Below are 14,414 nucleotides of genomic sequence, written 5' to 3'. Positions count from 1 at the left end.
GTCACGATGTCACGTTTTCCGGTTGTAGCGTTTTTCGCCTTGCGATGGATGGTAACCTAGCAACGGATCGCCAGAGAGTTTTCGAACGTTTTAAGGAGTTGATTATATTTCGTCGTACAGAATGGATGTCGCGTATAACTTGTCCGTGTGTGTGTAAATAAAATGTTCATGTTTTAAAAATGAAATTTACATCTTCTCATTGCCGTCGCCTTTACTGGTGACCCGGACGTGATCCCGAACCTGCCATGAACTTATCGCCATGGCTGAACAGCAAGAGAGCGATCTTCGAGTTCAAGCTGTCCACGCGAAACTGCCGACATTCTCGAAGGACAGGATCAAACTTTTTTTCGTCCAGCTTGACGCTGCCTTCAAGATCAACCATGTTACTGCCGAAGGAAACAAGTATAACTACCTAGTCAACTGCCTTGATGTGGAGATCTTGTCTACGGTAGGTGACATTGTTTTCGATCCTCCCGCATCGGATCCGTTCTCGAAACTCAAGGAGAGACTTCTCGCTGTGTATAAACATTCAGCCGCGAAAGAGGTCAATATATTGTTAGAAGATCTATCCCTAGGGGATCAGAAGCCTAGTATGTTGCTACGTAAAATGCTCGAGCTTTCGACAGGGCGAATTAGCGATGAGACTTTCCTCAAAAATTTGTGGCTTCAACGGCTACCCAAGAGTATACAAACGGTGTTAGCAGCCAGCAGCGAAGAACTGGACAAGCTAGCCGAGTTAGCTGATCGAGTAGCTGAGCTCACCGAACCCAATTACGGTCATGCAGCAGAAGCCTCGTCTTGCTCGGAAATAAGAGACGTTAAACTGCAAATCTCGGAGCTGAGTAAAAGAGTTGTTCAGTTGAGCAAATATCCGAGGAATAGCCGGAACCGCTATCGAAACTCCATTCGAGACCGACGTTATTCTGGTTCCAGGAATCGCTCGCCGCGATATCAAGACTCCGATGAAAACACTGACGTGTGTTATTATCATAGCAGGTTCGGAAATAAAGCTTTCAGATGCAAGTCCCCCTGTGCTTACAACGCTCAGAATATTCAGGGAAACGGTCCAAGCCCCCCGCAGTAACGGCATGCGGTGGCGGCGATAACAGTCTTCACCATAGCCGTTTGTTCATTATGGAAAGGAAAAGCGGCATGAAGTTTTTAATTGACTCTGGAGCTGATATATCAATTTTACCTTACAAAGGCAACGGCAAACCGACAACTTTTGAGCTTTTCGCTGCAAATAGTTCCCGTATATCTACCTACGGTTTGAAACTCCTGGAATTGGACTTGAACTTACGGTGGAATTACAAATGGCATTTCACCTTCGCTGACGTTGAGAGACCAATTATCGGATCGGATTTCCTTGCTCAGTACGGACTCATCATCGATATCAAGAACAAGCGCCTAATAGATCAGCTCACTTCTCTCACGTGTAAAGGTTTTACTTACAATGGACCTTCGACAACGATTAAAACAATCTCAGGAAACAGTGCTATAACTGAAATTTTGAAGGAATTTCCCGAATTAACGAGACCTCGTCCGTTTTCGAAGAAAGCCTCCCATAATACCTTGCACTACATAGAAACTAAAGGTCCTCCTGTTTTCGCAAAGCCACGCAGATTGCACCCAGCTCAACTCAAGATTGCCAAGACCGAATTCCAGATGATGTTGGACCAAGGTATATGTCGTCCATCGAAATCAAACTGGGCTTCCCCGTTGCACATGGTTTCAAAAGGACCGAATGAGTGGAGACCAACTGGTGATTATCGAAGTCTGAATCGAATTACTGTGCCGGATAACTACCCAGTGCCACATATACAGGACTTTGCGCAGAATCTGCATGGGTGTAAAGTTTTCTCTAAAATGGATCTGGTCAAAGCATTCCATCATATTCCTGTAAATCCCGACGACATTCCCAAGACAGCAATCATAACTCCCTTTGGTTTGTTTGAATTCGTAGTCAGGCCGTTCGGACTCTCAAACGCTGCACAAACGTTCCAACGCTTCATCCACGAGGTGCTACGCAATCTCGACTTCTGTTTCTCGTACCTTGATGACGTGCTCATCGCCAGCCATGACGCAGAGCAACATCACAAGCACCTTAGAGAAGTGTTTGAAAAGACTCGATAAGTACGGACTGACAATCAACACATCTAAATGCGAGTTCAATGTATCGGAAATTTCCTTCCTGGGCTATTTGGTCAATGAACACGGCTCGAAGCCTCTTCCAGACAGAGTTCGTGCAATCCAAGAATTTCCTCTTCTAGAAAACATAAGGCAGCTGCGAAGATTTCTGGGAACTTTGAACTTTTACAGGCGATTTCTACCATCTACAGCAGCTGTGCAAGCACCACTTCATTCCTTCTTGTCCAGCACCAAGAAGAATGACAAGACATCAGTTCCTTGGACTCTTGAGACCAGACAAGCATTCGTGTGATGCGGGAAGCAGCAGATCACCTGTAATGATTTCGCATTCGGTAGCTTCCTTCGCCGTGGTATCCGCCAATTCATTACCCCATTGACCTATATGTGCTTTTACCCAAGAGAGGCTTATACTGGTGTGATTGCAGAGAAGCTTTCTTATTGTCCTAGCCATTTCATGACTAGACTGAGGATTAGAGACCGCCAGTATGCTGGAGCGACTGTCAGATCTAATTAGGGCAGCTTTCCGATGTAAAGAAGCATCTAAGACTGCGTTGTAGATGGCGAAAAGATCAGCCTGAAATACTGAGTTATCATCCTTTAGCTTGACCGACCATCGGGCTATTACTTGTTTACCTTTAGTCTTAACGTATGCTGCTCCAGTCCCTTTTTCCGACTTTGATCCATCCGTGTAGTATATAAGTGTGGATGACTGAAGCAGCTCACCTTCGTTTTCTGGTTCGTCAAAACGTATTTGGCTGTTCCGACTGACGGGTGGGATGACCAACCCTTTATTTTTCGTTCATATGCCTGAGGATCCAATGTATTTTCCATCGTTGAGACTGTCTTGCGGAGCTGGAGTAGGCGAGCCGACTTAGCTAGAAACTCCATTTTCAGGCTCAACGGAGGGAGGCCCAAGATAGTCTGGAGAGCATTTGTCGGGGTTGTACTATAAGCTCCTGAGGTGTACAACAGGTATCCTCTCTGAATTGAGTTCAGTCTGTTTGAAAGCTGTACCTGAGGCGATGCACACCAGATTGACGCACCGTAAGCCATAGTTCGCTTTGCCACCGTCAAATAGAGAATTCTGCGCATTTCTTGATTAATGTCCACTTTGCTCCGGCCATAAGTCGCATCTTCTGCAGGGTAGCAGCAACTTTATCCTTCATTTTCTGGATATGGGACTCCCATTTGAGATCTTGGCTAATGGAAACTCCTAGATACTGCAATACCGTAGTTCTTTTTATTGTCTTTCCCATCATCCAAATCGATGGGGGGGGGGGGGTGCTTCTTTGAGATCCAGAGAAATCTCGTTTTGCTCGCCGACAGGCAAAGGCTATGGGATAATAACCAATTTGTGATGGATTGGAGCGCCTTTTCCGCTAGCTCTGCAGTTCCTTTGATCGTCTGGTGAGACGCAATAACAAATATATCATCGGAAAAGGCCTGGACACGGATATTGGCTGGCCACTCCATTTTCAACAGCTCGTCGAGAACTAGATTCCATAAAAGAGGACCCGAGCACGACCCTTTTGGTGCTCCCTTTTGCAGATATTTAGTAGTCGATGCCGCGTCAGTCACAATCGCAGCTTGTCGATTGTGCAGAATGTCACACAAAATTGCCTTGAGCTGTGGAGGGACAGGCATTTCCACGATTCGGCGAAGGATAGATTCGTACCTTATGTTATCAAAGGCACTTTCAATGTCTAGAGATATGACGGCTGCATCGTTTCCTTTGTCTCGCTGAGACTTAATTTCTACCATCATATCTTCCAAAGCCATCTCAGCTGATTTGCCTTGTCGGAACCCATACTGATGAATGTGACACCAGTCAACCCTTTCCGTGTAATAAATGATGCGCTGAACTATAATTCGCTCCAATATTTTACCAACAGAGGAGAGTAAAGATATTGGCCTATATGACCTCAAGTCATTGGGGTTACGGCCTCTTTTAAGAAATAAGAGGAGCTTTCCGATTTTAAAATGACTTGGGAAACATTCGATTGAGTAGCACTTGTTGAATAACGTGTGTAGTAGATCTGGAAAGGATCTGTTGACTGCCTTGGTCATTCGATTATTCACTCTATCCAATCCAGGCGCCTTGTTATTGTCTAAATTGTCTATAATCCTTCTTATCTCTGATGTGGAAATTGGTCTATCACGATATCTAGGAGAGTCAGGATGTGCTGCTACCTCATGAGAATCTTGTGTGAATTGGGTTGAAGAGACTGGGACATCTGGATATATTGTTTGAAGTTGTCGGGTGGCCGCTTCTAGGATTGTCTCGTTACCTGTCTTCCCCATCATGACTTGGGGAAAAGATTTACTTTTCATTGTTGCTCGATAATTGGTGCCGTAAACCACCGTTGCATCTTCACATGACTTTCTTCAAGACGCAATCATAGTTTTACTTACCATTTTTGTATACATCACCCGGTGTTTACAAAACATCGCCCGCAACCTGGGTTTGTCCTCTTCTGATGCCTTCTGGAAACGCTTCTTCAAGGCTCTTGAATGTTTCCTTTCGATTTCTAACTCTCTGTTCCACCACTTCGACTGATTCTTTTTGTCATTGACTCTGTCATTGGTCTCGGCTGCAAGAAGTGTCCGGTCACTCGCCGTCGTCAGTACTTGGAACAAGGATTCCGTCGCTTTCTCCAGGTCTTGTGAAGTATAACATCTCTTAATATTAGCTATTTGGTCTGGAATGCAATTTTTAAGATATCCTGTAAAGTTTTGGAGCCTTGTTTGGGTGGTGCGATAACTTCTTCTTGTTGTAGTCATGGTAGTCGTTTTTATAGACATATGGATATAAGAATGACTACTCTGTGTCGTCTCCTCCCCTACGTACCACTCTATATTTTGTGCCAGCACTGGAGAGTTGGTCAGGGTTAAGTCGGGCCATCCATAGCTTCCTGTGTGGCCATATGTGGGTGTCTTATTATCGGCGTTCAACAAAATTAAATCTTTCGCCAGAATGAGATCTAGTATCATCTGACCTCTTTCATTATTATCATCATAACCCCATAGACTATTATGGCCGTTCCAATCAGAAGATATAATGATTCTATGTTTTGAGTTCTTCGTGATCATTTCCTCCATTTCTTGTATGACCTCGTATAAGTTCTTGTAAGGGGACGAGTAAGAACTTATTAGGACAAGTTCTTCTCCATCCACATGTAATTGAATTGCCACTGAATTTTCTTTGGTTTCCAAAGAAGCCCCATAGATACAGGTATTCCTAATGACAATTGCAGCCTTACCGTTTTGCGATAATCACCGCGGCCAGCTTGTCTTCCTTTAGCTCATAGCCATGCTCCGTGCGCCAAACCCATGGTTCTTGTATCATCATAATATCGATATTTTGACCATTTGCTGTTACTTCGAGTAAGTAGCTGGCCGCCTTTGCTCGATCAAGATTTATTTGAATGATATTGATGTCCGTTAGAAGCATCAAAAGTGTTTCACTTGATATTATAAGTCTTGTGAGAGACACTGTTTTTCACATTTAGCAACTCCGACTCCCGGCCACTAAGCCACGCCGGCCACACACTAACAGGTGTGAGGAGCATTTTAGGCCCATTACCTTATGATTGATGTCCATTGCCGTCTGATGTGCCATGTTCATCATCCAACAGTTGATACACCGCCTTGCCTTGCATCCCGTCTGCCCATATTCAGTGGAAACATATGGGTTGGAATGACGCCACTGGTTTTCTTGGCACCGCCAGTGCGCCTCTCTCTGAATGCGGCTGAATCCAGTCTGTACCGACCTACGATCTGGCATTACATTGGTAGACCCACAAAAATTATAATAACGGTATCGATGATTCTTTGTTTTTGCCATAGTCCTATTAGCATGGTGACTCTCACTTCGAAGTTTGGTGGATAATGATGACCTTCGACTACTGGTGAGAGTATCATTCAACCTAGTGAATGATTTGTCGTTGTACACTACTTTGTCGTTAAATGTTACTTGTTTGCGGCGCCATTCTTCTACGATAGAATATTCATCATCATGACTAGGGAACCAAGTTTTACTTTGTTCACTGCAAGGACTTGGGTTCTGTTGTTCCTCCTCGCTATACATTACTTTGTCACTAGGTGTTGCTTGCTTGCGGCGCCATTCGTCCACGATAATGTATTGATCATGCTATCCAGGGAACCAGAAGTTTGTTTGTTTATTGCTTGAACTTGAGTCCCACTGTTCCCGTTCGTGAGCCGTAGTTTCCAGAAGTTCGTGTGATTGGGGAAGAACAGTTTCTGCTCGCTGCTTTGGAGGTGTGCTCTGAGAATAATCATCGATGCCCATACCAGTGACCTCAGCAGTTGTACAAGCTGTTCTCACATTTCCGTCTTTCTGTAGGGAGCAATGAAAATATGTGTTATTTTTTGATGTCCCAGGTAGTACTGGCCATGGCTCAGCTGTTACATTGTCATTCCGCACTGGCGGATCCTCGTCGCATTTCTCAGTACTGCTGTCCCGTATTTTCTTTGCATGACTGTCGCCTTTCCTCAGGACGACGGGTGTTTCTTTCCGCGGCCAGGAGTCATCTGATATATACGGCACATCATTCGTCTTTCGGGAGGAAGAGTGATCATCTTGACATATGGTATTCAAGTCTAATATCACTCTCTTACCCAAGAGCACTATTGGATTCAGTGCTATTTGCTTATTACGAGTCGTCTGTGTAAGATGCTTTGGTGTTTCTGTCTGTGTGGTTAGTGACGAAGCTTTATCCTCACAATTAACCGTAGTGGTAGCTGAAAAGTCGCTGGCACCGTCACTCACTTGCACTATCTCTGCTGTGACGTCCTCATTGGTTTTCTGCGGAAGGCTGGTATAGGTCCTTGTTTTGTAATCATCTTTGGCGATTTCGCTCACAAGAGCAGACAAAAGTTTCTGTAACTTCTTCTGCACACCCAATGGCACACGGTTACGAATCTTGCCATTACCATTCTCTACCGACTTAACGATCGTGGACCAGAGATCTCCAGTGGCATCTATGAAAGAAACTAATTGGTCTTGCAGGGTTTTTTGTTCATTCTGCGGTATTCGTGGTCGATCTTTTCCATTCCTGTCCGTACGGAGGTCAGTAAGTGTCATCCATATTTCCTTGGTAGCATCAAAGGCATAATTACCGTTTTCTTCCGGTTCTTCCACAGAATGTGTAGCGGAATCATTTTTTTTTTCGATAGTGACTATCGCCTTCTTTTCTTGAAGGTTTGCTGCCATTTTCCTGATGTTTTTGCCCGTTGCGCTATTAATAGCTTTTTTGAGCAAACGAAATTTCATCCTGTTCCCATTTATCTTCAGATGCGGAGAGTTCGAGTTCGTTAAGTGCGGAAAATTTAGGCTTAAGTAGTAGCCTTGAAAACAAGGCAATATCCGAGTATAAAAAGTATAATAATTCAATAAAATCTACGGTTGAACATAAGTAAATAAATTTTTTCCATAATTTCTTTCCGCAGCGACCAATTGCGAATCAGTCTAGGTATCAACCAGGCTTGGCCTTTCAATTTAGGCTCTCGCCTCTCCGCGAAACACGTTGAAAGAAACATGGCGGCGCAAGAACTCATCATCATCACACAACGCATCGTTCACCAGCTAGCACCATAATAGTTTTCTTTGTACCCACTGGGGTTAGCTGGCCGAAATTGATGTCGTTCGAATCAGGGATTGAAGATCTACATCGATATTACATAATCTTAAATAAACAACATGACAAATATTTAATATTCCATTTCTTTCAGGAGCTTGAAGAATTCACATCCGATGTCCTTGGCATCAGCTTGTTTTTTTGTTTTTTTTTCACCGTATAAAAGGTGTCGAAAATATTCCAGCTGATACTCTTTCTAGAATATCGGCCATTTCTGTGCCCACACCTTTAGATTATGTGCAACTCGCAGCTGACCAAGAGAATGACAACGATCTCAAAACCATCTTAAATTCTAGTGAAACATCTTTACAACTGAAGAAACTCAGCCTTCCTGACGCAACAGCCGAAATTTGGTGTGATGTGTCAAACGGCAAAATAAGGCCTTTTGTATCAATTTCTCAACGACGACGAGCGTTTGAATCATTGCATTGCTTATCACATCCTGGCATTCGAGCAACATCAAAACTGCTGAGCGACAGATTTGTTTGGCCTTCAATTAGATCTGACTGTCGTGAGTGGACTAGAGCATGTATTCCATGCCAATGCTCTAAAGTTCACCGACACACTCGATCCGCGCTGGCTGAATTCAAGGTACCTAACAACCGATTTCAGCATATCAATCTTGACATAGTTGGTCCATTACCATTATGCCAAGCTTCTCGGTACCTCCTAACGACGGTAGACAGATTCTCCAGGTGGATCGAAGCCTCTCCAATGCCGGACCAAACTGCCGAAACAGTCGCCAAAACCTTGATTGCCACTTGGTTTGCAAGATTCGGCATACCGCACAGGATCACCACCGACCAGGACAGACAGTTCGAGAGCCAGCTTTTCCAAAGCTTGAGCAGATATCTAGGATTTCGACATCATAAAACGACTGCTTATCATCCACAAGCAAATGGGCTGATCGAGAGACAACACCGATCGCTGAAAACTGCCCTGAGATGCCGTATTCAATCGAATCCTGCTTGGGTTGATGCTCTTCCATTCGCTCTACTGGGTCTAAGAGCAGCAGTGAAAGAAGACCTGGGATGGTCTTCCGCAGAAATCCTCTTCGGAACTCCATTACAGTTGCCCGGCGAGTATTTTTCGAAAACACCAGACATTATACAATCCGATTTCGTCCATCAAATCCAAAAGCTAATGCGTTCAATGAAGCCCGTGCGTACAACAACTCACGGATACACGCCGACGTATATTCCTAGTGATCTGCAATCCGCGTCGCATGTCTTCGTACGCAACGACGCACCACATCCGGCCTTACAACCAACATATCAAGGCCCGTTTCCTGTCAAAGATCGCAGAGAAAAATTTCTCGATATTGGCATAAATGGGGCAATCAAGAGGATCTCCATTGATCGTTTGATTCCAGCTTTCCTTGGCGATAGCTTTAAAGTACCTTCAGAAGTGCCCATTCAGCCAAGCACAAGCAGTACCAGCAACTGTGACTCGCTCGTCGCCACGTCCACTTCCCCGACAGATATTCGATCACAAATTTCGTTGACACTGGGGGGGGGGGAGTGTGTAGTGACCGACCATAAACGATGCTCTGTGACGTCACGATGTCACGTTTTCCCGTTGTAGCGTTTTTCGCCTTGCGATGGATGGTAACCTAGCAACGGATCGCCAGAGAGTTTTCGAACGTCTTACGGAGTTGATTGTATTTCGTCGTAGAGTATGGATGTCGCGCATAACTTGTCCGTGTGTGTAAATAAAATGTTCATGTCTTTAAAAAATGAAATTTACATCTTCTCATTGCCGTCGCCTTTACTCTCAAATTCCTCCTTTTTCTCTCTCGTCTCACAGAGCTAATCCACACAGGCATCCTTTAACCCATCGCTCGCGAGCACCACGGTGCTCCCCATGAAGCACAACACCCGTTCACGACACGTCCCGTTCGAACTCTGGAAACAATGGTCACCGTACTTGCAAACGGGACTTTCATCGGACATGAAAAACAACAACAACGAACGGTTATTATTATCAGAAACCCATAATCCCGATGCGATTACATTTACACATGGAAATTCTAATTGATAATGAATGAAATTTCATCATTCCACCAAATCAGGGGCTTTAAACTCGCAGCCCCCGAAGGAACTATTGGCGACCCTTGACGTCCCTACAAGATCCAGAAAATATTTCGAAAACAAAATTCAAATTATTTTTCATTCAATAAAAACTATGCAGCATTTAACGTTCAAAAATTATAAATCCGAATGAATCGGTAGCGAGAGCCTCTACAACAGCGGTTCTCAACCTTTTTTGACTCGCGGAGCCCTATCCAGTATATAATTTCTATGGCGGAGCCCTGTTTGACTCGATCCCTTTTTTGTACATAATTTTTATGGCAGTACCTTGTAGGCCTCTTTTATTTATTTATCTACCAAATTTTCTGATTTATATTGTTTTCCTCGAGTCACCGCGGAGCCCCTGGGAGGTGCACACGGAGTCCTTGGGGCTCCACGGAGCACCGGTTGAGAACCCCTGCTCTACAAATGTGAAATCAGCTACATATTGACGAAACATTTCATGCCTTTCAGCGACGGTTCCTTGGTTAAGAAATGGATGATAAATGCTGCACAAAATATCTGCTAAATATATGTGCGAGCATTTCATAACATTTTTTTTATACGAAAGAATATGCATCGACACACCCCTGTTCCACCCTCTAGGGTAAGTCTCACCCTACGACAACAGAGTAAAACTAACCTGTCTCACGACGGTCTGGTCGAAAGAATAACAGTGATAGGTGATAATTTGCTTGATCAATTAGAAGTAATATCCTCAAAAGTACATTGTTTTCAACAGCCATCAATGGAATTTCGGGTGCTCAAGACGTGGCTCAAATGACTTGCGATGGCAATATGAATGCCATTGAAGAATTTCCACTTTTTGTTTTTCAATTCACGAAATCACAATAGGGGAAGATATTTCCAACGTCGTGGCAGAAAAGTATCAGAGGAAATACAGTCGAATCCCGTTTTAACGAATACCATTATAGCCGAAAATCTCTTTTTAACGATTACTTTTCTAACCCCCCCCCCCCCAGATAAGTTTACATAGGAACAATGCAAATACGTAAAATTCCTTTATAACGAAATTTCGTTATAGCGAAGTGATTTCTCAGGTCTCTTGGAGTTCGTTATAACGGGATTCGACTGTATTTCAACAAAATCATAGCAGGGAGAAAGAGTTGTACGTACGCCAGAGGAATGGTTGTCAAAAATTTAAATTTTGCATCAAGACTTACTGCAAAATTGCGGGAAAAAAAAAGGAATTCAGAAAATTCTTGAACTGCAATTTTTTCATTGCGTCATTCAGGACCGCAACTATATTTTGGCCGCCCGGGACAAACATGCTTTCACCCCCCCCCCTCACACAACTGCAAAATTCGATAATTTTATAACACGATGTTCTTTATTCCCACCTAAAACTGCCGCCCTAAATTTTTCCGACTGGGGCAGTTGCACCCCCCCCCCCCCCACCGCCCGCCACCTCTAATTCCGGCCCTGGCGTCATTTATCAGCAAGTCCTTTGCTGCAAAGAGTTGGAAGTAAGCCTGTGACGAGCACTTCGCACTTCACCTGATCCAAACAGCGGTTAGGCAGGGCGCACAACGGTTAGACAGGACAAGGAAGCTTTATACAAGCTCGACAACATGAATACGTTAGGAGCACACATTCCGGCATGCTCCGATTCGTTAGAAATTCCGTAGAGGAATGTGTACGAGGTGCATGTGCGGTTAAGTAATAGTAGTGGTAGTAGCCATATTCTCGAAATTTCTTAAAAGCTTGGAGAGTGAATTCGGCTTTCAAGATATCAAGGAAACAGGTATTTTCCTGGATATTATACTGAGGTACACTCGGAAAGAAGAGCAATCTTGTCTACACAGGGACCTGAACCCAAGCCCCTCTTGCATACCGGGCAAGCATGCTACCGTCTACATCACTGGATAAGGAAGGTAGGGTCGTGTCTCCAGTGGTGTAGATGGTAGCATGTTTACCCGGTATGCAAGAGGGCCTGGATTCTAGTCCTGGCGGAGACAAGATGGCTCTTCTTTCCGAGTTCATCTCAGCATAATATCCAGAAAATATGTTTCCTTTTTAATTAATATTTAACAAAATTTTAATTACTAATTAACAGATTATTTTATTACTAATTTTTAATAATTTTGGCCCATTTGAGAGGCGGCCCATAATTTTGAAACAAATGGCCCAGGGGGTCCGATTGACTTTGACGAAATGACGAAAATGAAATCTAAATGTTGAAGGTCAATTACTCACTCTCTTGCTTTTTGATAAGATTTTATCCAAGTGGAGACCGTTTTACATCGAAGTTGATGCTGATAATCGAACCCGGGGCTTTCCGACATCGAACAGTGTCTTGACCAACGACACGACTGATGAGTGGCGAACAAAATTTCTGAGAGAAAGCTCTCCCACAGCGAATTTTATAGTCTCAACAATGGTCAAATTTTTATGTTCGATGTTCATTGTTGCATCATTTGGATGTATATTCCGTCTTTGTTTGTGAAGTAATTTATTTTTCCAGTTATTACTGTCATTCATTGTTATTACAACAATGACAAATAGGTTCTTCTACCTATATAAAGAACATCGATTGCGGTTACGGTTGCCGGTTGGTTGGCAGAGCCCGCTCCTTTCTGATGGTTATTATTCGACTGAATTGGGAGATCAATTTCTCTTCGTCGAGCCGGTAGCTCGCGACGCGGGTCCTTCGCAAGGTGAAGTCCGCGGGTACGAAAAGGCATCTGTTTGCATTAACCAAGGATTGGTCACCGCGTATGCGTTTCGCATGCAGCGGCTGACCTTTGCCTGGTCCTTGATTGCATCGAGAGATGAGACATCAGGTGTCTCTAGTCCCGCGCGTTCGACGCCGAGCGTTGTTCTGGCGTTTCGTGAAGCTCGACGCGATTCGAGTCGAAGTGTAGGATCAGGTTCCACTTCGTTATTCGGACCGGATATTAACTGGGGAAGGAGTTTCGGCCGACTGGTGGCCAGGCGGAGACATGAGTTTATTCCAGGGAGTTGGTCTCGTGGTCTCTCGTCGGGCCTCTTTTTACTCAGCAGAAAACAAAACCCACGATAATTACAACAATATAATATTTTTCAATCTCGATTGACATACAACATAGACGATACTATCCGTTAAAGCGTCTCGTCTTGACAGGTGCCCAGGCCTACAGACGGCTACTTGCGTTCTTTCCTGGAGCGCATGCGCATTACAAGGTTTGTTTCGAGCTCGAATTAGCTTATTTATACAGGGATGTCGGGTATAGTTCGTAATGAGAGCGACTGAGGCTTGTTTAACACCAGGATTACGCTATAAAATTTTATAACATATCTTTTACAAACCTTGGGAAACATTCAATAAGCTTATTGGATGCATTCTCTCGCATGTAACCGATACGCTTTTATTGGTCGCATTTTCAAATTTTATAAATGAACACTAGTATAACTTTTATAGTTACACTAGTGTTGCCCTGCCTCATTGAATGTTACATAATTTTATAGGTATGACGTCAGATGGTATTGTGCCCTCTCATCCCCACAACCTGCAGCAGGGCCCCTGGGCTGCGACCCTTGATGGGCCCTTCTATGATGAATTTATAGTGTGAAAAAACAAAATTGGATGGAATCGTGCGGAGCTCCTATCGTACAAATGAAAAAACAATTTTTTTTTCTTGCTAGACTTTCTTTCAAACCGGTCACGACTCGGGTCTATCACCTTTTATGGGCGATTTACTACCTAGTGAGTTGTGCCGGAAGTGTAACTGTGTGTGTACCTAACAGTCTGAGTGCGCATGTAGTGTTGTGTTTGATTTTTCAGTGCCGTTGTCTATATTTCAGAAGTGAAGTGAGTGATATGTTATGATTGAATTACATTTGTACTGTTTGTAGGTCTGTTGCTCTCCGTGGCGAGAACGGCTCGCATTCGCGCCTTGAAGTTGAGAACCACAGAAAACCAACTTCCGAACCCACCACTGTGGGGTTCGAACGCGGAACCTCACGACGCGAGTCCGTCACTATGACCACTCGACCACCATAGCAGATCTTGCTAGACTTTTTTTTTTTCAAGCCGAGCACAACTCAGGTCTATCGCCATGGGCAATTTACTACCCAGTGAGTTGTGCCGGAAGTGTAACTATGTGTACCTAACAGGCTGAGTGATTATCTAGTGTTGTGTATGATTTTTCAGTGCTGCCATCTATATCTCAGAAGTGAAGTGAGTGATGTGTAGTGACTGAATATTTGTACTGTTTGTAGGCCCGTTGCTCTCTGTAGCGAGACTTTTTAACGCGGAGATAGGCTCGCATTTGCGCCTAGAAGTTAGGAATCACTTCTTGCTAGACTATATTTTTCCATATGATTCACATGAAAATGATGACGAGCGAGCTTCTGAGAAGGACCCTTCTTGTGGTGCTATGCAGATAAACAGTGGCAACAGCACCGGATTAAGAAGTCACTTGAGTAATTTTTGGTGCCCCCACCCCCCGACTTTGCAAATTCAATATCGAGTTTTATATACACAATACTGAATTTACAAAGTCATTAAAGAGAGAGAGAGAAAGAAAGATAAAGATAG

General features: G+C 43.9%; 1 protein-coding gene across 1 annotated transcript; it reads left to right on the top strand.

The window, feature by feature from the left end:
- The first annotated feature begins 259 nt into the window (after window positions 1-259).
- LOC149065211 (uncharacterized) lies at window positions 260-1,084 on the top strand. Its single transcript, XM_089254458.1, has one exon. The coding sequence runs from the start codon at window positions 260-262 to the stop codon at window positions 1,082-1,084; it is 825 nt and encodes a 274-aa protein (XP_089110584.1).
- Window positions 1,085-14,414: the final 13,330 nt, after the last annotated feature.

The sequence above is a fragment of the Pholcus phalangioides genome, unplaced genomic scaffold, assembly GCF_987345545.1.
Source record: "Pholcus phalangioides strain wild (caught in Gottingen) unplaced genomic scaffold, Ppha-v1.0 ptg000041l_1, whole genome shotgun sequence".
Classification (NCBI taxonomy): domain Eukaryota; kingdom Metazoa; phylum Arthropoda; class Arachnida; order Araneae; family Pholcidae; genus Pholcus; species Pholcus phalangioides.
This window is presented reverse-complemented; position numbering and strand designations above follow the sequence as displayed.